The sequence below is a fragment of the Azolla caroliniana genome, unplaced genomic scaffold (genome assembly GCF_043228905.1).
Source record: "Azolla caroliniana isolate FFs.n. ecotype wild unplaced genomic scaffold, voAzoCaro1.0.p SCAF_2, whole genome shotgun sequence".
NCBI classification, from domain to species: domain Eukaryota; kingdom Viridiplantae; phylum Streptophyta; class Polypodiopsida; order Salviniales; family Salviniaceae; genus Azolla; species Azolla caroliniana.
The window spans coordinates 13,080,768-13,101,829 of record NW_028230437.1 but is presented as its reverse complement, the minus strand read 5'-3'; the positions used below and the strand labels follow the sequence as shown (position 1 = coordinate 13,101,829).

The 21,062-nt window shown below is 45.7% G+C and overlaps 1 protein-coding gene across 1 annotated transcript; it reads left to right on the top strand.

Moving 5' to 3' along the window:
• The first annotated feature begins 17,349 nt into the window (after positions 1-17,349).
• LOC147867382 (pentatricopeptide repeat-containing protein At3g09040, mitochondrial-like) lies at positions 17,350-19,626 on the top strand. Its single transcript, XM_087315683.1, has one exon. The coding sequence runs from the start codon at positions 17,350-17,352 to the stop codon at positions 19,624-19,626; it is 2,277 nt and encodes a 758-aa protein (XP_087171809.1).
• Positions 19,627-21,062: the final 1,436 nt, after the last annotated feature.

The window sequence follows — 21,062 nt, the reverse complement described above, 5'->3', positions numbered from 1 at the left end:
CGTGAGTCAGGTGGGAACCACCGGGGTTTTGGACTAGGAGAAAAGAAAAATACAAATAAGGCTAGTAAAGAATAGGTATAAAGAGTTATAAGATAAAAATCTCGTGAATCCCACGAGTTTAGTATATTTAGTCAATATTTAGGTAGTAAGAGAAAATTATTTTAGCAAATTCGTGAATCCCACGAATATTTTAGATTGATTGATCATTATAGAAAAATAATCAACAAAAACTACAATGTGCTCCCCATCCTTATATAGTGATGGGAGAGACTAAGCATAGCTACATGCTTTTTTTCTAATATGTTCATGCACACTAAATGTGCATGTGATGCTTTTCTAATCCTTGCTTTTATTTGCTAAATATAGTGCTCATGCACGCTAGATGTGCATGAGTCACTTTTTAGTTGCTTGCGTTTTCCTATAAAATATTCACGCACTCTAAAAATACATGATTTACCTTTTAATAAAGGTAGGCGCAAATAAAGCACTTATAGTTATTAAATCTATTTATAAAACACTAAAGATAAGGTAGCATAATGGTAAAGTTGAGGTTTGGTTACGTGGAGGTACAAGGTTCGAATCTTGCCCTATGCACGTGATAAATATCTTGATATATTATTTTATTTATTTATATGTAATTAAATCGGTTATATTATTTTTACTTTTTCACGTAGTGTACGAAATACACTACGACACCGGAAGGTAAACACACTGTACCTGATGAATACCCGGTTATGTCCGGAAGAAGTGAACGTGGCTTCCGACACTGCCGGTGAGCTGTGGCACAAGAGGCTATGTCACATGAGTGAGAAGGGGATGAAGAGGCTTGCAGACGACAACCTCATCCCAGTGAAGAACGTGCATTTAGAGAAGTGCACTGATTGTCTGGCCGGTAAGCAGAACCGGACCTCCTTCCGACCAAGGCCACCGATGAGACGTAATGCACCACTGGAGTTGGTGCATACGGATGTTTGTCAAGTAGACACGAAGTCACATGCCGGAGCGCAGTACTTCGTGACGTTCATAGATGACCACAGCCGGAAGCTGTGGGCCACACCGCTGAAGACAAAGGATCAGGTGTTATCCGTCTTCAAAGAGCTCCACGCGAGAGTGGAAAGAGAAACCGGCCGGAAGCTGAAGGCGGTTCGAGCAGATAACGGAGGTGAGTACCGGGGGCAGTTCGAGGAGTACTGCCGCTCGAAGGGAATCCGGCTCGAATTTACCGTGCCAAAGACGCTGGAGCTAAACGGACTGGCCGAGAGGATGAACCGGACCATAATGGAGAGGGTCCGGAGTATGCTAGCGCATGCAAAACTACCCAAGAAGTTTTGGGCTGAGGCACTGTCGACGACGACATATGTGATAAACAAATCACCCTCAGTACCCTTGGACGGAGACACGCCACAGAGAGTATGGACCGGTAAGGAAGTGTCCTACCGGCATCTGAGGGTGTTCGGGTGTCTCGCGTACGTGCATGTAGCACAGGACCGGAGAGGAAAGCTAGATCCAAAGACCCGGCCATGCATATTCCTCGGTTACGGTGACGATGAGTTCGGCTACCGAGTGTGGGACCCGATCGACAAGAAGGTATTCCGGAGTCGAGATATTATCTTCATGGAGGACAAGACGCTCGCCGACTGGGAGTCGGAGAAGAAGATAGTGAACTCCGAGTCGACCAGTAAGGATAGACTCTACAATGAGCAGACCCAACCGGCAAGAGACCGGTTAGCACTCGAAGAACCAGCCGGTTACGGTGAGGATACCGAACCGGCAGAAGAAGAAGTAGAGGAAGCTGAGACCGGAACCGGTCAAGACCCCGAATCAGATTCGGATGAAGAGCAAATGGAGGAACCGATTACCGAAGCCCGAAGACGTAGATATCCTCTGAGAGAGAGAAGGGCGCCCCGGAGATTTCCGGATGCAGAGCATGTCCTGCTAACCGATGAGGGGGAGCCGGAAAGCTTCGAAGAAGCGAAGGTTGACACCCACAGCCGAAAATGGTTAAGTGCCATGCAGGATGAGATGGATTCCCTGCATGAGAACCATACGTACGAATTGGTGGAGCTGCCGAAAGGAAAGCGGGCACTCCGAAACAAGTGGGTATTCAAGTTGAAACCGGGAGATGCCGGCAACCCCCCGAGATACAAAGCCAGGATCGTGGTGAAGGGGTTCCAGCAGAAGAAGGGCGTGGACTTCGACGAAATATTCGCCCCGGTAGTAAAGATGACCTCCATCCGGACGGTGCTGAGTATAGCAGCAAGCATGGATCTTGAGGTAGAGCAGCTGGACGTGAAGATGGCATTCCTTCACGGCGACCTCGAAGAGGAGATCTACATGCAGCAACCGGAAGGATTTGTGGAGAAAGGGAAGGAGCACCTGGTATGCCGGTTGAAGAAGAGCCTGTACGGACTGAAGCAGGCTCCCCGGCAATGGTACCGGAAGTTTGACTCCTTCATGACCGATCAAGGGTACCACAAGACGCAGGCCGATCACTGCGTGTTTGTGAAGAAGTTCGAAGGAGGGGACTTCCTGATACTCCTCCTGTACGTGGATGACATGTTGATCGTCGGACGAGACAAAGGCAAAATTCGGATGCTGAAGAAGGCTCTCAACCGGACCTTCTCAATGAAAGACCTGGGTCCGGCAAGACAAATGTTGGGGATGCACATCATTCGGGACCGGTCAGTGAAGCAACTATGGCTGTCACAGGAGAAGTATGTGACAAAGGTGCTTCACCGGTTCAACATGTCAGATGCAAAATCGGTCGGATCGACACTTCCGGCAAACTGCAAGTTGTCCGGCAAGCAAAGCCCGAAGACAAAAGGAGAGAAGGCAGATATGATGAAGATCCCATATGCCTCTGCCGTCGGGAGCTTGATGTACGCAATGGTTTGTACCCAACCGGACATTGGATACGCAGTCGGAGTGGTGAGCTGGTTTATGAGCAATCCCGGCAAGGAGCATTGGAATGCGGTCAAGTGGATACTCCGGTATTTGAAGGGCACTTCAAATATGTGTCTCCGATTCGGCTCCGGGAAACCTCAACTGGACGGTTTCACCGATTCGGACATGTCGGCTGATGTGGATACCAGCCGGTCTACATCCGGGTATGTGATGACATATGCAGGGGGAGCTGTTTCATGGCAGTCGAGGCTGCAGAAGACGGTTGCATTATCAACCACAGAGGCGGAGTACATGGCGGCTGTAGAAGCCGGCAAGGAAATATTAAGGATGAAGGACTTCATCGGAGAGCTCGGTATCCGACAAGAGGAATACCGACTCTACTGCGACAGTCAAAGTGCCATCCACCTTGCTAAGAATGCGGCCTACCATTCTCGGATGAAGCATATCCAGCGGAGGTATCACTGGATCCGGGAAAGGGTAGATGACCAGGAGTTCGCACTAGCGAAGATTCACACGGCCGAGAACGGGTCAGATATGCTGACCAAAGTGCTGACATCCGACAAGCTGGACGCATGCCGAAAGAGGATCGGGCTGGAAAGACACCCCATGCCGGAGTGAAGTGGGAGTTTGTTGGTAGACAGGTCCCTCCGGATGGGAAGGGAGAAGAACAGTGCCGACGAACAAACGAACAGTGTTGAAATGGTATGAACCGGATGGGGAGAACCCGACTTCGGAGAGTCGGATGGTGTAGGCCCGCCCGGTATGAACCGGATGAGGAGTACCCGACTGCGGAGAGTCGGATGGTGAAGGCCCGACTGCAGAAAGCCGGATGAGGAGTACCCGACTGCGGAGAGTCGGATGGTGTAGGCCTGACTGCGGAGAGCCGGATGAAGCCCATCAAGGCTACATTTTTGTAAATAGCCGAAAAGTCATATTAGTATAAATATGACTTAGGGGAAACTTTTAGTTAGTTGTTGTTATTCATGTTATTTTTCCTTTCTTGTTGTGTGCAAGAAGAAATCAGAGCGCGTAACTGTATAGAGAGACGGAGAGAGAGAGAGAGAGAGACGAGGTCGTTGCCTTTGTTATAACCGCCGCCTGTGGCGAAGATCTGAGAGCACGAGGTCGTTGCCTCGGTGATCTCACTGTTGTATATTTCTGCATAGTGACAGTTTGCAGCTTGTGGGCTGCCGTGGTTTTTTCCCCTATTTTGGGGTTTTCCACGTATACCTCTTGTGTACCATTTCTCCTCTCTTGCTTTTGTGTCGCGTTTCATTACCTGTTTTTCTGTGTATGAAAAGAATCTCGGTTGTGGCCGAGCGTCGGACATAAGGAACTTCGAGTTCTCAACACGAAGTATGCGTTGCGCACACTGAAGGTGCTCCTCGGTAGGTCGCGCCATGAACTGACTGATCACCCCGACCAGATAACTGAGGTCGGGTCGGGTGATGGTCAAGTATATGAGGCTTCCGACAATTTGTCGGAACCTTGTCGGGTCGCATACCTTTCCCGTATCGGGACGAAGCTTGATGGTTCTGTCCAGAGGAGTCAAGACGGACTTACAGTCGGCCATCCCGAGTTTGAAGAGCATACTCAGCACATAATGATGTTGGCTAATCAATATGCCTTCGGGGGTACGGATCACTTTGATCCCAAGGAAGTAATGAAGGTCACCCAGATCCTTCATGTCGAACGATGCCGCAAGTTGGAGCTTCACGCGGTCGATTTCACCGAGGTCGGTGCCGGTGATGACCAAGTCATCAACATATAGTAAAATACTAACCGGTACGAGTCGACCTTTCCAGATGAACAGGGAAGAGTCCGATTTTGACGTGACGAAGCCCATCCGACGCAGTTGTTGTGTGATCTTCGCGTTCCAGGCACGCGGGGCTTGCTTCAGTCCGTAAAGGGACTTCTTCAGTCGGCATACTGCCGAGGAGTTCGTTCCAAAGTGAAATCCGGGGGGCTGTACCATGTACACTTGTTCCTCAAGGTCACCTTGCAGGAACGCATTCTTTACATCCATCTGATGTAAGTGCCACCCCTTGGCCGCGGCTACTGCGAGCAAAACACGGACGGTCGTCATTTTCGCGACTGGTGCAAACGTCTCATCGTAGTCGATGCTGTGTTTCTGCACGTAGCCCTTTGCCACTAGCCGAGCCTTGTACCGGTTGACTGAGCCATCAGTGTTGTACTTGACTTTGTACACCCATCTACACCCGATCGGCTTCAACCAGGTCCCAAGTCTCGTTCTCCGCCAATGCGTGCATCTCTTCCTCCATCGCGGCACGCCAATTCGCGTCTTTAGCCGCTTCTGCGTAGCTCTCCGGCTCACGCACTTCCGCTACACGAGTCATGTACGCATAATGATGCGCCATGTACTCGTTGTATCCGAACCGCACAAGTGGGTTCTTCTGGCGGGTAGATCGGCGTAATCTCACATTAGCCGATGTTGAGGCCTTCTCGGTCGATGCGGTCTTCATCTTTAAAGACCCGTCACCGGTTCCCTCGGAGTCGGACTCACGTCGGTCTTACTCGTTCCTATCTGTGCCGGAATCCGACACCTTCTTCTTCCCTTTCTCTTTGCGCGTAAGCCATCTCCTCGGCTTACTGCGTAGGGAATGCACGGCCGAGTCTCCACTACTCACCGGCTCCTCATCGGACTGGTCGCACCGACTCAGTCGTCCAATCGGTCCACTTAACCGGAGTGAAATCAGACTCTCTTCGCGGGTCTTGATTTCAGGCTCATTCGGAGGCATCTCGGCCTCCCTGACCTCATCGTTAGAGCTCGGATTGGAGTCGAGGTTCGTAGTCCGTGGCAGGTACCAGGACGCGGACTCGTCAAACACCACGTCGCGGCTGACACGCGCTTGTTTGGTGCGAGGGTTATAACACTTATAACCCTTCTGCTCGTCCGAGTAACCGACCAAGATGCACTTCTCAGCCTTTGCGTCCAGCTTCCTCCTTTTCTCCTTCGGTACATGCACATACGCAATGCTACCGAACACCCTCAAGTGTCGCAAGTTCGGCTTCGTTCCGAAATATAGCTCGTTCGCAGACACTTTGTCTCCGATCCGGTTCTGGATGTATACCGCGGTCCTTACCGCCTCGGCCCAGTAGAACTTGGGCAAGCTCTTCTCCTCCAGCATCGCCCGTGTTGCTTCCACAACTGACCGATTCTTTCTTTCGGCCACGTCGTTCTGCTCTGGCGTGTATCTACAACTGAATTCGCGCCGAATTCCCATTTGTTGTAGGTAACCGTTGAATTGACCGGAAAAGTACTCTTTTCCGCCATCCGACCGCAGGCACTTGATCTTTCGTCCCGTTTCGGCTTCCACAAACCCTTTGAGGTCCCGGAAACAATCAAAGACTTCGCTCTTCCTCTCAATGAGGTAGATCCACGTGTGCCGCGTGTGGTCGTCGATGAACGAGACGAAATATCGGCTCCCGCCAAGACTAACGTTTTGTGCCGACCCCCATACATCGGAGTGTATAAGGTCGAGCTTGTTCCGGCTCCGGTTTCGCTCGTTGGGGAAGGGAAGTCGGTGTTGCTTCCCGAGCTAGCAGGCTTCACAAATTTGTGCCTTTCAGCCACTAAATTTGGGCAATCCGAACACTACCTGTTTCGATTACAGATCTTGAAGCCGTTGGTGGTTGACGTGGCCTATCCGCTTGTGCCACCAGTCGATGTCCGACTCGATCTTTTGTCCCTTCGCGAACCTTGCGGTGCCACCGTCAGTGGAGTTGAGGATGAACATCCTCCCGTCTCTGCGCCCTTGCACAATCACACGGCCTTCTTCCTCAATGAAGCACCCGAGGTGTGTAAACCGAACCTCCATCCCTTAGTCGACGATCTGTCCGACCGAGACCAAGTTTTTCGTGATTGTCGGGACGTGCAACACGTTCATGAGTTTCCCTTTCTGCCCGACATGGCTAAGGGGATCTTCTCCGACATTCGCGATCGGATGCGGAGTGTTGTCTCCTGTTGCGACTACTCCAAGTTGTATCGGCTTTTCAAGGTACAAGAACCACTCCTTATGGCTCGTCATGTGGTTTGACGCGCCGGAGTCTACGTACCACACCTCGTCCGATCTCGGGGTGGTCTGCTTCATTGAGTTTGCTTCGTGTCTCGTCACGAAGGCAGTCCCTTCTCCGGCTCTCCCGGAGTCTTCGGCGTAGTGCGATCGCTGCCGATTTCCCTTGTCGGTATGTCTGGAGCCGTTCCTGGAACCAGTTCTCTCCGAATTGGCGCGCTTCTTCCAACACTCGCTTTCCCTATGGCCTTTCTTGCCATAGTACCAGCACTCCGCGATGGACTTCCCTTGCCGGTTCTCATCGCTTCGACTCCCCCTGTTTCCGGAGGGTTCGGAGTTGCTGTCGGCATCACTTCGGTGCCTTCTTTCTTGATCACGTCGGCCGCCTCCATTGCGTGCCGATTCGCCTCGTCCTCCACGTCCACGGGGCCTATCTCCCTTCGTGTACAACATTCTACTGTCGGTGTGCGTGCTTGTAGATGCACCCGCGTGGTTCTCCTCTACCAGGAGCATCAACTGTAAGTCGAAAAAGGACAGCGTATTCTCCCGGGTACACACAGCCGTTCGGAACGCTCCGAACTTCGACGCCAAACCTCCGAGACAGATCTAGACCATCTCGCTCTCCTCGATGTTCACCCCTATGGAGGCGAGGGAGTCGCAGATATCCTTGATCTTCGAGGTATAGTCCGCCACCGACAAGTTGCGTTGTCGTAGGTTGCTCAACTCCTGTCGGAGCTGAAGCTTCCTGGTTGTTGTGCTCCCGGCGAAAATCTTCTTCAGATTTTCCCACGCACCCTTCAGTGTCTTTGCATCCCGAACATAGCTCAATAGTTGTTCGCCCACACACGATGCGAAGCAGTATAATACCCTGCTCGCTGATTCCTCCCACGACGGGAAGTCTCTGTGTGTCGATTCGGGTGCCGCGTCATTAGCTCCTTCGACATAACTCCAGTAGTCGTGCCCGAGCAAGTACTGGTGCATCTTGTAGGACCAAGACGCATAGTTGGTTCTGTCGAGCTTCTCTGTTGGAAGCGAGCTCACCATGCCTTTATCCATCATTCTTCTTGTTCCTCTTCGTCAAGCTATGTCGGCTGCAGAGAGGTTCTCAACCCTCACTCTCTAATACCATGTAGAAAGTAGCGTGCGGAAGCAGGTATGAAGACAGAACAGAGGAAGGAAACTCAGGTTCAATGGAGAGCTTGGGCTTACACGGTATACGCGGGAGAGACAGAGAGAGAGTAGACACAAAAAACTATATTCAATAATAATACTCAAGTCTGTACATAAGAAGTGCTTAGTGAGCACTTTTATACAAGTCCTAGAAGGACTGACCGAAGTACTGACAGTACTTCAATGCTCATCAAGAGCTCCTGCACTAACTCCCAAATATATTCCTCTCGGAATATCTTTCCTAACGGCCTCCCGGTTTATGCACTCAGCCTAACCGATCGGTCCCAATCGATCCGGTCCTTGGCTTCTTCAGCCAATCCGGCCGATGTTGAGGTTGTCTCTCAACATATTGTTTTTTAGCATGTGTGTGTGTAATAGTTGTTGCCATTATCATTATCGCTGTACAGAGATATATACATAGAGATAGGCAGAGAGAGCGAGAGAAAAACAAAACATATTCTCTGTTGTAACCGCCGGTTGGCAAAGACATAGAGCTCGAGGTTGTTGCCTCGGAGTCTCTCATTGTACCCTTCCTCTCATAGTGATAGTTGGAGTCTGTGGGCTCCCGTGGTTTTTCCCGATTAGGGTTTTCCACATAAACATTCGGTGTCATCTCTATTGCATGTGTAAGTGCATTGCTATTTTCTGTTTATTTCTTCCATCGTGAGTTTGAGACTCAGTTGTGGCCGAGCCCGATTTTGCTCAATAGGAAGGCTAGAAGAAGTAAGAGGAGTCATAGTAAAAGAAAGAGAGAAGAAGAAAAGACTATTATCGATTAAAGTCATTAAGGTTAACATAGTTCTTTGGTGGGGTTGTTCTTTTTAGACTCCAAGAAGATTGTATTGTTTTCCTAATAATATATTGAGGTAAAAGACCAGACAAGATCGATGCAACGATTTGGGAAGTGTTGCATCTGAAGGTGGCCGCATATATAAGGTGTTTTATAGACATGAGTCCATACAACAACTTTGGCAAAGAAACAGACGCAACCGTCCTATGGAAGAAGATCAACGTCATGTTCAAAAAGAAGAACATCATGAACTGAGTCTCAATATTTCAAAAATTCACGATGCTCCATTATCAAGATGGCTCCAGTATGGCGGAGCACATTAATGCCTTCCAACGATTGATGAACCAAAACACCTCTCTAGAAGTACCTCTAGCCGTCGAGGTATTAGCACTACTGTTGCTGGGATCCCTTCCAGACAACTGGGAGACGCTCGTTGTCACCTTGGGCAACATCAGGCCTGAAGGGAAGCATCTATCCGTAGAGTGAGGAAGTCGAGCTTGTTGAATGAAGAAGCTCGCCGAAAGGACCGTGAGTCCAATACCGATCAGAAGACCTTAGTCACGGAAGGTGATACGATTCGGGGAAGAGGCCGAAATCGAAGTCCCCAGAATTGAGATAAGTCGGGGACCAGGTCAAAGTCGAGGGGGAGGCCCACGTGCTTCTATTGTGGGAAGCCGGGGCACTTCCAGAAAAACTGCCGACACTTTCTAAAGGTCAAAGGGGGGATTGATGGTATAGAACCAAAGAAAATCCCGGACAGGAAGAACACCTCAGCAATCACCGCATGTGAGGAGGATTTGTTGCTCATAACTGAGCAAAACGAAGTCAGTCTCGTAGGCGAAGAATCGACATGGGTGATCGATTCGGGTGTGCTGTTTCACTGAACCCCTAACCGAAAGTGCTTCTCATCTGACAGAGCCGAAGATCTCGGATCTGTAAAGATGGGAAATGAAGGAGCATGCCGGATTGTCGGTATTGGAAATGTGTGTTTGGAAACCTCAACCAGGTGTAGACTCATGTTGAGAGATGTACGACATGTTCCGGAGGTTCGATTGAACCTAATATCAGTATGTCGGCTAGATGATGAAGGCTAGCATCCGGAACAATGTCATGAAGTTCTGCAAGGGAAGTCTGATCGTGGCTCGAGTAGAAAATGAACACATTGTACATAATGAATGCTCGAACATGCCAAGGGGAAGCAAATGTGGCAGCCGACACGGTCGGTGAATTGTGGCATAGGAGGTTGTGCCATATGAGCTAGAAGGGGATGCGAAAGATTGCCCATGACAATCTCATTCCTAAGGTGAAGAACGTGCAACTTGAGAAGTGCACGGATTGCTTGGCTGGAAAGTAGAATTGAACACCCTTCCGAGCAAGGCCCCCAATGAGGACGAAAATGTCGTTGGAACTCGTGCATACGGACATATACTATGTGGACACGAAGTTGCATGGTGGTTCACAAGTATTTTGTGACCTTCATTGATGATTGTAGCCGGAAGTTGTGGGCATCTGTGTTGAAGACGAAGGATCAACTGTTATCTGTCTTCAAAGAGTTCCACGCTAGGGCTGAGAGAGAAACCGACCGAAAACTGAAGGTAGTCCGAGTGGACAATGGGGGAGAGTACCATGGATCATTCGATGGATACTGCCAAAATCAAGGAATCCGGCTCGAGTATACAATGGGTTGTCCGAGAGAATGAACTGAACCGTAATGGAAAGGGTCCGAAGTATGCTTGCACATGCTAAGTTACCGAAGACGTTATGGGCTGAGGCACTGATGACGGCAGCGTACGTGATAAACCGATCACCCTCAGTACCCTTGAACGGTGATATTCCACAAAGGGTATGGAGTGGCAAAGACGTATCATATCGACATTTGAGGGTGTTCGGTTGTCTTGCTTATGTGCATGTGGAAAAGGACCAGAGGGGGAAGTTGGACCCGAAATCTCGATCATGCATATTTCTAGGCTACGACAATGATGAATTTGGCTATCGGCTATGGGACTTAGGCGAGAAGAAAGTGATTAGGAGCCGCGACATTATCTTCATGGAGGAAAAGACAATAGTCGACTGGGAGATTGAGAATAAGTCTCCAACTACCGAATCGAACTGAGTCAACACTCGGCCGAATCGAGTAGAAGCCGATTCGATCGAAATCGAATCCGAGCTAGTCAGCCGATTCAATACTTAGCAAAATCGAGATCTGACTGAAGAACGAGGGGAAACGACCAAACAGGGAACCGAATCCGACTCGGCCGAAGAAGCCGAAGAAGAACTAACCATGCCAAATGGAGGCCGAAGATACCCCCTTAGAGAAAGGAGGACCCCCCGAAGATTTCCGGATGAAGAGTGTGTACTGCTAACCGATGAGGGGGAGCCAAAAAGCTTTGAAGAAGCTAAGGAGGATATCAACAACCGAAAGTGGTTGAGTGCCATGCAAGAGGAGATGGATTCATTGCATGAGAACCACACATATGATCTGACCGAACTGCCAAGAGGAAAGAGGGCACTTCGGAATAAATGGGTATACAAGTTGAAACCGGGAGATGGCGGAAATCCACCCAGGTACAAAGCACAAATCGTCTTGAAAGGCTTACAACAGAAGAAGGGTGTCAATTTCGACAAAATATTTTCCCCAGTCATAAAGATGACATCAATCCAACCCGTGTTGAGCATCACGGCCAACATGGATCTCAAAGTCGAGCAATTAGATGTCAAGACGACATTTCTACACGGTGATCTCGAAGAGGAGATCTATATGCACCAGCTAGAAGGATTTGTGGAGAAAGGTAAGAGAACCTGGTATGCCAATTAAGGAAGAGCTTGTATTGGTTGAAGCAAGAACCTCGGCAATGGTACGGAAAATTCGAATCCTTCATGATCGACAACGGGTACCACAAAACACAGGCTGATCACTGTGTATTTTTAAAGAAATTTGAAGGGGGAGATTTCCTCATCCTCCTATTGTACGTGGACGACATGCTGATTGTCAAACAGGACCATACGAAGATCCAAGTGCTGAAGAAGGCCTTCAGCAGATCGTTTTCGATGAAGGTTATGGGCCCGACAAAGCAAATCCTAGGGATGCACATTGTTCGGGATCGAACAAAGAAATTCTTGTGACTATCACAAGAAAAATATATGACAAAGGTGGTAGAGATTTGGCAAGGAAACCGCGAAACCGGTCTGCTCGACACTACGAACGAACTGCAAGCTAAGCAAAGAACAATGTCCAAAATCGAAAACAAAAAAAGCCGAGATGTCAAAAGTACCTTATGCCTTGACGGTTGGAAGCCTGATGTATGCGATGATATGTACCAGGCCGGACATAGGATACGTAGTCGGCGTGGTTAGCCGATATATGAGCAACCCCGGAAGAGAGTGTTGGGCCACCGTGAAGTGGATAGTTTAGTACCTAAAAGGCACCTCGAACGTGTGTTTTCATTTCGGTTTGGGTAACCCCACACTGGAAGGTTATACTGACTCGGACATGTCGGTTGATGTGGATACAAGCCGATCCATGTCTGGGAACGTAATGACTTATGTAGGGGGAGTTGTTTCGTGGCAGTCGAAGCTGTAGAAGGCCGCTGCACTATCGACCATGGAAGCCGAATATATGGCCGCAGCGGAAGCCGACAAGGAAATCATATGGATGAAGGAGTTTATCAGTGAGTTGGGAATCGGCAACAGGAATTCCAACTCCATTGTGATAACCAAAGTTCCATCCACCTTGCAAAAAATGTTGCCTACCACTCGAGGACCAAACTCATCCAGAGAAGATATCATTGGCTCCAAGAGCGAGTAGAAGAAAAGGAGTTTGCTCTAGTGAAGATCGACACAGCCAAAAACGGATCGGATATGCTGACAAAGGTGTTGTCAACCGAAAAGCTAAACGTGTGCCGATAGAGAGTCGGTTTGATGAAGTACTCTATGCTGGAGAGAAGGGGGAGTAAGACCATGGCAAATACATTGCAGCTAAGGCGTATAAGAATAAAGCACAATATGAAAGGATCAAGTATTAATAGAGGAAGGAACTTGAAGGGATATAAAATTAGAGGCATTTTTCAAAAGTAGAAAAAGCAGGAAAAAAGAAAAAAGAAAAAACGCAAAAAAAGCAAGGTAGAGAAAAAAACTCATAACTTCTTCATCTCATATCCAATTTTCAAAAGAAAAGATTCATAAGAAAGATCACAAAGAAAGCTTTCTTGTATGGAAAATTTGGGATTTCAAAGCAAAAATAATGATATGAAAAACACATCACATAAACTCGAGGATATATAAAAAGAAAAGAAAAGAAAAAAGCAATAATAACGCAACTAAAAACTTATAAATATGTGGGGTAGGAAGAATAGAAGATCGACAAGAAGAAAGGAGGAAGAATAAGAAGGATCGAAGAAGTGAAAGGAATCTTAGTAGAAGAAAGAGAGAAGAAGAAAAGACTATTATTGATTAGGGTCATTAAGATTAACATAGTTCTTTGGTGGGGTTGTTCTTTTTAGAGTCCAAGAAGATTATATTGTTTTCCTAATAATATATTGAAGCATTTTTTTCTCTTCCTATTCTCTTCTCTATCATTTTTCTATCTCTCCTCATCATTTTGGCGCTCCAGGGAGGGTCGAGTCTTTCCGTACCCCACGGAGGGTAGATTCTTTCTATACCCCACGGAAGGTCGATTCTTTTCGTATTAGAGGGAAGGTAAATTATTTTTATATTATTGGAAAGTCTTATTTTTAGCCAATATGGCTTTTCAATTTTCTTTTGTAGGTGATGGGGTCCAAGATGCGGGAGCATTCTTGGCCGCCTTCGAACATCATGTAGTATCAATAGGGAAGATGACAAATTTGGAGAAGTTGCCTCTATTGGTGGCCACTTTTTATGGACGACAAAGGGATTGGTATGAATCCTTGCAAACTAACCAACAAGTTAATTACCAACTGTTGGAGCAACAATTTAAAGCAAAGTATATTAGATGTCGTAATGCAATGGAAGTGTGAGAGGAACTCTTTCGTTTGCGGATGTTCTCAACAACAAAGTATAACGATTACGAGAGGGAGTTTATTGACCTTTGGACTACATGGATTCGATTACGTGGGGGTACAAAGGATGAATGGTTTAAGATGGACCTCTTTAAAGTGGGATTAAGTCTGCACTTTGCATTGGAAGAAAATCTAAAGGATCCTACAACGTTCCAAGCACTAGTCTGAACTTGTCAAGCCTACAATAGACAAATCCAAGTTCTACAAGCGAGAACGGATTCAACAATTGTAACATTTAAATCTCCTATTCTTCAACAATCATCAATTATGCATGGATTCCCTAATGTTTTTACGACATATCAACCTAATATTCCAGTGATGCAAAAAACAACTCAACCTAAGGTGGGAGGTTTCTCAGACCAAGTTAATCAACATCTTGATGAAATTACTCGACAAATACAAAACATGCAAGGAAATTTTACTATAAGTCAAACTCACGATGTTCCAAGGCAAAGGAGAGTGATCATGTGCTACACATGTGGTGTTGAGGGATATATATCTACACGATGTCCTTCGTGACGACAAGGTGCTTGGGTTCAAGGCATGTATCAATTTCAGAGGAATCAAAACAACACTAGCAACAACTTTCACCAACTCAACAACCATGTGGTAGGAGGGGAAAGTACTTTAGTGCAAAATCCAACAATTCCCCCTAAGGTAAATCGTATTGACTTTGTGTATGATATAGCTGAAAATTGTGATGTTGCACATATTAAGACATCTAGTGCATGACATAAAAATAAAGAGTTGGAAGGAGCGTCTATTAAATCTCAACAAAAGAAGTAGTCTAAGGAGACTAGCTTGGAGGATGGACCTAGAAAGAAACATGTGTGAAGAAAGATTAAAATTGATGATGTGCCGATGGGGAAAGGTGTGGAACCGCTCGATCTCAAGCAAGAACTAATCTCTAGTGAGCCTTGCATCACTTGGCCAAAACTTCTTCAACTTTCTCCATCACTAAAAAAGGAGTGGGGACGTGTATTGAGTATACAACCAAGTATAAAGACATTACATTATGTGATGATTGTGCAAATGAAATATCGAAAGGATATTCAACCCACTATTTCTGTAACTGTTAAAGGTCTTTTAATTAAGGATGCCTTAGTAGATAGTGGTATTAGAATTGATCCTACAACTAATGTCCTAGTGAGTAAGATTAGAAATCATATCTATCAAAAGTCCTCTACCAAGGTAGACATAGTTGATAGACATTTGACCTCTTGTTTTGGAGTTATAGAGGATGTTGGTATTGAGTGTTTTGGCATATCCATTTCAATGGATTTACATTTGATACTCCGAAAACGTCCATCTTGTTCCTTAGTATTAGTAAGACCTTAGATGCAAGAATTACATGTAATACAAGATTGGAGTATGATGAGCTTTTCACCATCAAAGTGGTTTAACATCTTCCGCTATCGACCACAGAAGCCGAGTAAATGGCCACAACGGAAGCCGGCAAGGAAGTAATTTGGATGAGGGAGTTCATCGAAGAGTTGGGAATTTGGCAAGAGGAATTCCGACTCCATTGCGATAACCAGAGTGCCATCCACCTTGCGAAAAATGTTGCCTAGTACCACTCAAGGACCAAACATATCCAAAGAAGATACCATTGGCTCTGAGAGCAAGTATAAGAGAAGGAGTTTGCTCTAGTGAAGGTTCATACAACAGAGAACGGGTCGGACATGCTAAGGAAGGTGTTGTCGGCCAAAAAGTTGAACGATTGTCGACAGAGGGTCGATTGGATTGGTGAAGTACCCCATGCCAAAGTGAAGGGGTAGTTTGTTGGGAAAACATGTCCCTCCAGATGGGAAGAAGAGAACGAACCGAATCGAAGACACGTGGGTAATAAGCCGAGGCCGAAATCGTAATCAAGAATAGATTTCATAGCCGATTCGGGAGACTATATTTGTAAATAGTCTAAATGTGCCCCAGGTGGGCATACCTATATATAGTCAAAAAGTTGTATAAGTATATATACAATTAGGGCAAACCTTTTACTGAGAGTTGTAGTATTATTGGTTGTTAGATAGTTAGAGAAGGTAGTAGCCTCTGTAACTAGTCAAGAGTGAGTGTGAGTTGTAACTCATTTACCGTCTATTAGACGAGAACGAGTTCGAGGTCAGTGCCTGCGAGTCTCATTGTATTCCTCTCTCGATTATAGTGATTCTATTTCTTGGGGTTTGTGGACCCCCGTGGTTTTTCCCTTTCGAGTTTTCCACATTAAATATCTTGTGTCTCGGTACATTCTCGTTTTCTGTTTTTTTTGTCTGTGTCATTGTCGATTCTTTGCACCCGAATATTTGAGAGTGAAACCGGTTGTGGCCGGTCACGATCCTAACAGTTTGCCCTCTTTCTCTCTCTCTCACTCTCTCTATTGTGTATCCTAACATGGGCCAATTTTGGTCTTAGAAGACGGTAATATATCTTTCTTTCTTTCTCTTTCTTTCTCTTTCTCTCTCTCTCTCTCTCTATTGTGTATCCTCCATCTTCTATGAATACGTAAGTGTCTACAGGTCTCCCATTCAGTTGGCTGTGTCTTGTGTATTAGCTTCCACATGCTATTCTTTTACAAGTTTGAGCTGAAATTGAAGGCATAACTGGTGACCATCCTTATAATGATTTGGCCACACCCTTTTGTTCACTTTGATCTTAACAATCATGTCGAGATCCCCATTTTGGTTCCATGTCCTCCACACTCCACAAAGAACTATTAGATTTGTGGCTCTCATTATGGGTGTTTCCATTCTCCTTTAGGTGGCTGCAATGCTCATACACTTCTGGGCTTACCAAAATGGTAAAAGGGGACCTCCATTGAAAGTAGTGAAGGTCTACAAATATGATTTAGCAAATACTAATGGGAAGGCAGATTCTAAGTAAAGTTTAAGTAAATATAATCATGTTTATTTGGCAAGCATGTAATTATTAGTAAGAGAGATGAAAGAGGTTGATGGAGTACTTGGACAATGGTAAATAAAGTGAGTAGATTGGACTCTTCAATATTATTGTGCGCATGGATTAGACTCTAGAGCCCCAGGTATATTGTGTGAAGACAAACACACGTGTGTGGCTTTTCTCGTGCGAGGATGTACATAATATGTATACATACATATAGTAGTAGTATACATACATACATACATACATGCATACATGCATGCATGCATATAGAGCACAGAGTAAATGTAAACGATTGAGGTTTCTTTCTTACATTAGAGTAGTAGCAGGAAGAAGAGGAGAAGAAATAGATGTGATGTGATGGGAGTAAGGTTGGTTGGTCTTAAGACCGATGAGGAGTAGGAGTTGACTTCAAAAAAACTCTGCCTGTGAAAGAAAATGTTACACAGAGAAAGATAAGGCAGGGAAGGTAGCACATGCCCAATCCCCTGCATGCTAATCTCCTCCGATCAACCAACACATCATGAGCTCAAATGTTAGTGTTGCAAATAAGAAGCCAACAAGATGGACAGTTGTAGAATTAGTAAAGGACTGTGGTAAACAGAAGAAGCTGAAAGAAGGTATTAGGATCCATGCTCGCATCCTCAAGCAGGATGGTGGTGTTCTTCTGAACCAAAGAGACCCTTTTGTTGGGAATAGCTTAATCACAATGTATGCTAAATGTGGTTGTCTTTCCAAAGCTCGAGAAACCTTTGAAGATATTCTTGTTCAGGATGTGGTCTCTTGGAATGCCCTTATCAGTGCATATGTCGGGCATGGTCGGCCTGACCAAGCCCTAAACTGTTTCCAACACATGCTCTCTGAGGGCTGCCTCTGTCCTGATCATGTCACTTTCGTTTGTATCCTGAAAACTTGTCGTAACTTGAGACAAATCTTCAAAGGTCGAGAAATTCATGCCAACCTCCTTATGTTTTGTTGTTATATGGAGCGGCAGAACCTCCTTGTTTGTAATGCATTGGTTGATATGTATGCCAAAGCTGGCCAACTTTCCGATGCCCGAGATACGTTCGATAGGATCAACTTCCCCGACTCAATCTCCTGGAATTCTCTCATTTATGCATACTCTGAGCATTTCTATGCTGAAGAGGCGCTACAGTGCTTCTTCCAGATGCAAGCGGAGGGCCTCTTCCCTGATGCCATCACACTTCTTTGTGTACTGAAAGCGTGTGGAAGCATAGAGGAGAATTACAAGGGGCTAGTCTTTCATGCTTCGATTTTCATTGAGAAATGGATTGAAAAAGATATTGTCGTTGGCTATGCATTGGTGGATATGTACGCCAAAAATGGGATGCTTGGCAGATCTCAGAGGGTTTTTGATGAGCTTCGGGTGAAGGACACAGCTTCTTGGAATGCACTGATCAGTGGGTATATTCAACATAGGCGTTTCAAGGAAGCGTTCAATTCTTTCAACGAAATGCAAAAGCATGGACATTCAGCAAATGAAGTCACATCACTCAGCATCTTAAAAGCTTGTGGCCATGTTAGGGACATCTGCAAAGGCGAATCGATACATAAGGAGGTTATAATGGAAGGATTACTTGAGAAAAACGTCTTGCTTGGGGCTGCTTTAGTTGATATGTATGCCAAATGCGGAGCACTTGTGAAAGCAAAAGAAGTATTTAACAAGCTTTTTGTTCGGGATGTGGTTGTATGGAATGCCTTGATAACTGGATATGCCGAACATGGGTTTGGTGAAGAAGCTTTGCATTGCTTTTCACAAATGCAAAATGAGGGCCTTTCTCCAGATAGAATTACGTTTCTTTCGGTTTTGAAGGCCTGTGGATGCATCATGGGAACTACATCTCAATGTGACAAATTATATACTGAGATCGAGCATGATGAATCTCTCATGGGAAACATTATGATTAGTACTGCATTGATGGATATGTTCGGGAAACATGGTGCACTCACAAAAGTACGAAATTTATTTGGACAGCATAGATCCGTCGAGAATGTAGTCACATGGACAGCCTTGATCTCCGCATATGTCCGGCATGGACATATGGAGGAAGCCTTTCAGTGTTTGAAACAAATGCAACTCGAAGGCATCCCAGCAAATGCCATCACTTTTGTTGCTATCGCGAAGGCTTGTGGGGATATTGGATCTATTCATAAAGGGAAAGAAGCACACACAGAAATCCTGACACAAGGGTTGTTGGACAAAGAGGCTATAGTAGCCAACGCTTTGGTGGATATGTATATGAAATGTGGTGAGGCCATAGGTGCACATCAAGTGTTCGATCGGGTCCTGGCCAAGAGTGTAGATTCGTGGAATGCATTAATGACTGGATATGCCCAATTGGGCAAATATGAGACTGTTATGAACTTATGCAATAGAATGATAGGACAGGGTGTGATGCCGGACATTGTAACATTCTCCCTTTTGTTGACTGTCTGTAGCCACACTGGTTTACTTGATGAGGGACAGACATATTTCAAGTCGATGATGAAAATTTACGGTATTATACCTTCGATTCAACATCATGTCAGTATGGTTGATCTTTTTGGACGATCTGGCCAAGTGGATATAGCATTCACATTGATCACTAATGTGGCCACATCGGACGATAATATCTTGATTTGGGTTCCTTTGTTAAGTGCTTGCCATAAATGGGGAAATGTGGAGCTTGGGAGTCTCGTGTTCAAACACATTATCCAATTAAATGAATGTCACACTGCATCATATGTATGTATGAGCAATATCTATGCAACATTGTATAATAAAACTGAGAAACATTAAACCACAAACTAGTCTATGGCATTACTAGATCATTTCTAAAAGCAATATTTATAGGAGGCACTCACTTTACATGGTGTTGAAATTAGTAAATAAAGCTAAATAAGAGAAATGTCCTATCAAACGCTTATGAAGAAGCATTCACTTCATATGAAGAATCTAATACAGCATTGCAAGTTCATTTTACTTGCTTGGATGAAAAGCGTTGTCAGCATCTAACCACTATGGATGCGAGGAAAGCATGCTAGGATCAAAACCATTATTAGCGTCTATCGAAACAAACTGGATGGGAGGTCATCATGCTAGGATTAAAACCGTTGTCCACATCTATCCAAACACAATGCAATGGCTATGAGGTATGCATCCATCTCATTATGTCGGATAAAAAAGTGGATTGATTGTCACACATGCCTCTCTCTCTTTATTGTAATTAGCTTACCTTAATTGAAGCCCCAATTTTCTCACCTCTCTATCGTTCCATAGATATCCTCTTAATTTCCTAAATGTCAATCTAGAATGTAGGGGTTAAAGCCATGAACTCATGGTATCCATTCGACAACCTTACTAATTGAGATATATACATCCATTCAGCAAAGTGGCTGGACTGGGACGAGCTCAAATGTTTTCTGCATGGAGGGGAAAGCACAATCAACTATCTAATAGGACATCTTGAAGTTGATCCACTCCTTTCGGGTGGCACTATGCCTTGTTGGTGTTGACCATAGCTTCTTATACTTATATGAAGTTCAAATCGTTGCCGGCCACAACCGGTTGTATATGTGCGGAATAATAGTCAATCTAATGGAAAGGAAAAACAGAATACAGAAACTGAGAATGACACGGATTTTAACGTGGAAACCCGAACTAGGAAAAAACCACGTGGAGTCCACAAACTCCGAAACAGAACACTATGAGAGAAAGGAATACAATCAGAGATCTCAGAGTCAACGACCTCGAAATCCTGCTTCACCAACAGGCAACTATGGAGCTCACTCGCTTCCACTCACACTCGTTCACTCTCATGGTTACGAAGGCCACGACCTCGACAACAGTAACTTTACAATTAACGCACACATACTTAGCATGATTGCCCTAAGTACTTATATATACCAATGTAACCTTTCGACTATTTACAAGTTTAGCCCTTCCATGTTGGCTATCTCCACAATTTCCGGTTTCGGCCTCAGCCGAGTTGCTCATCAACACGGTTCTTCTCACTTCCTATCCGGAGGGACCTATTTTCCTAACAAACTCCCCCTTCACTCCGGCATGGGATGTCTTACTAGTCCGATCCGCTTCCGACATGCATCCAGCTTGTTGGGTATCAGTACTTTGGTCAGCATATCTGACCCATTCTCGGCCGTGTGGATCTTCGTCAGCGCGAACTCTCGATCTTCTACTCGCTCCCGGATCCAATGATACCTACGCTAGATGTGCTT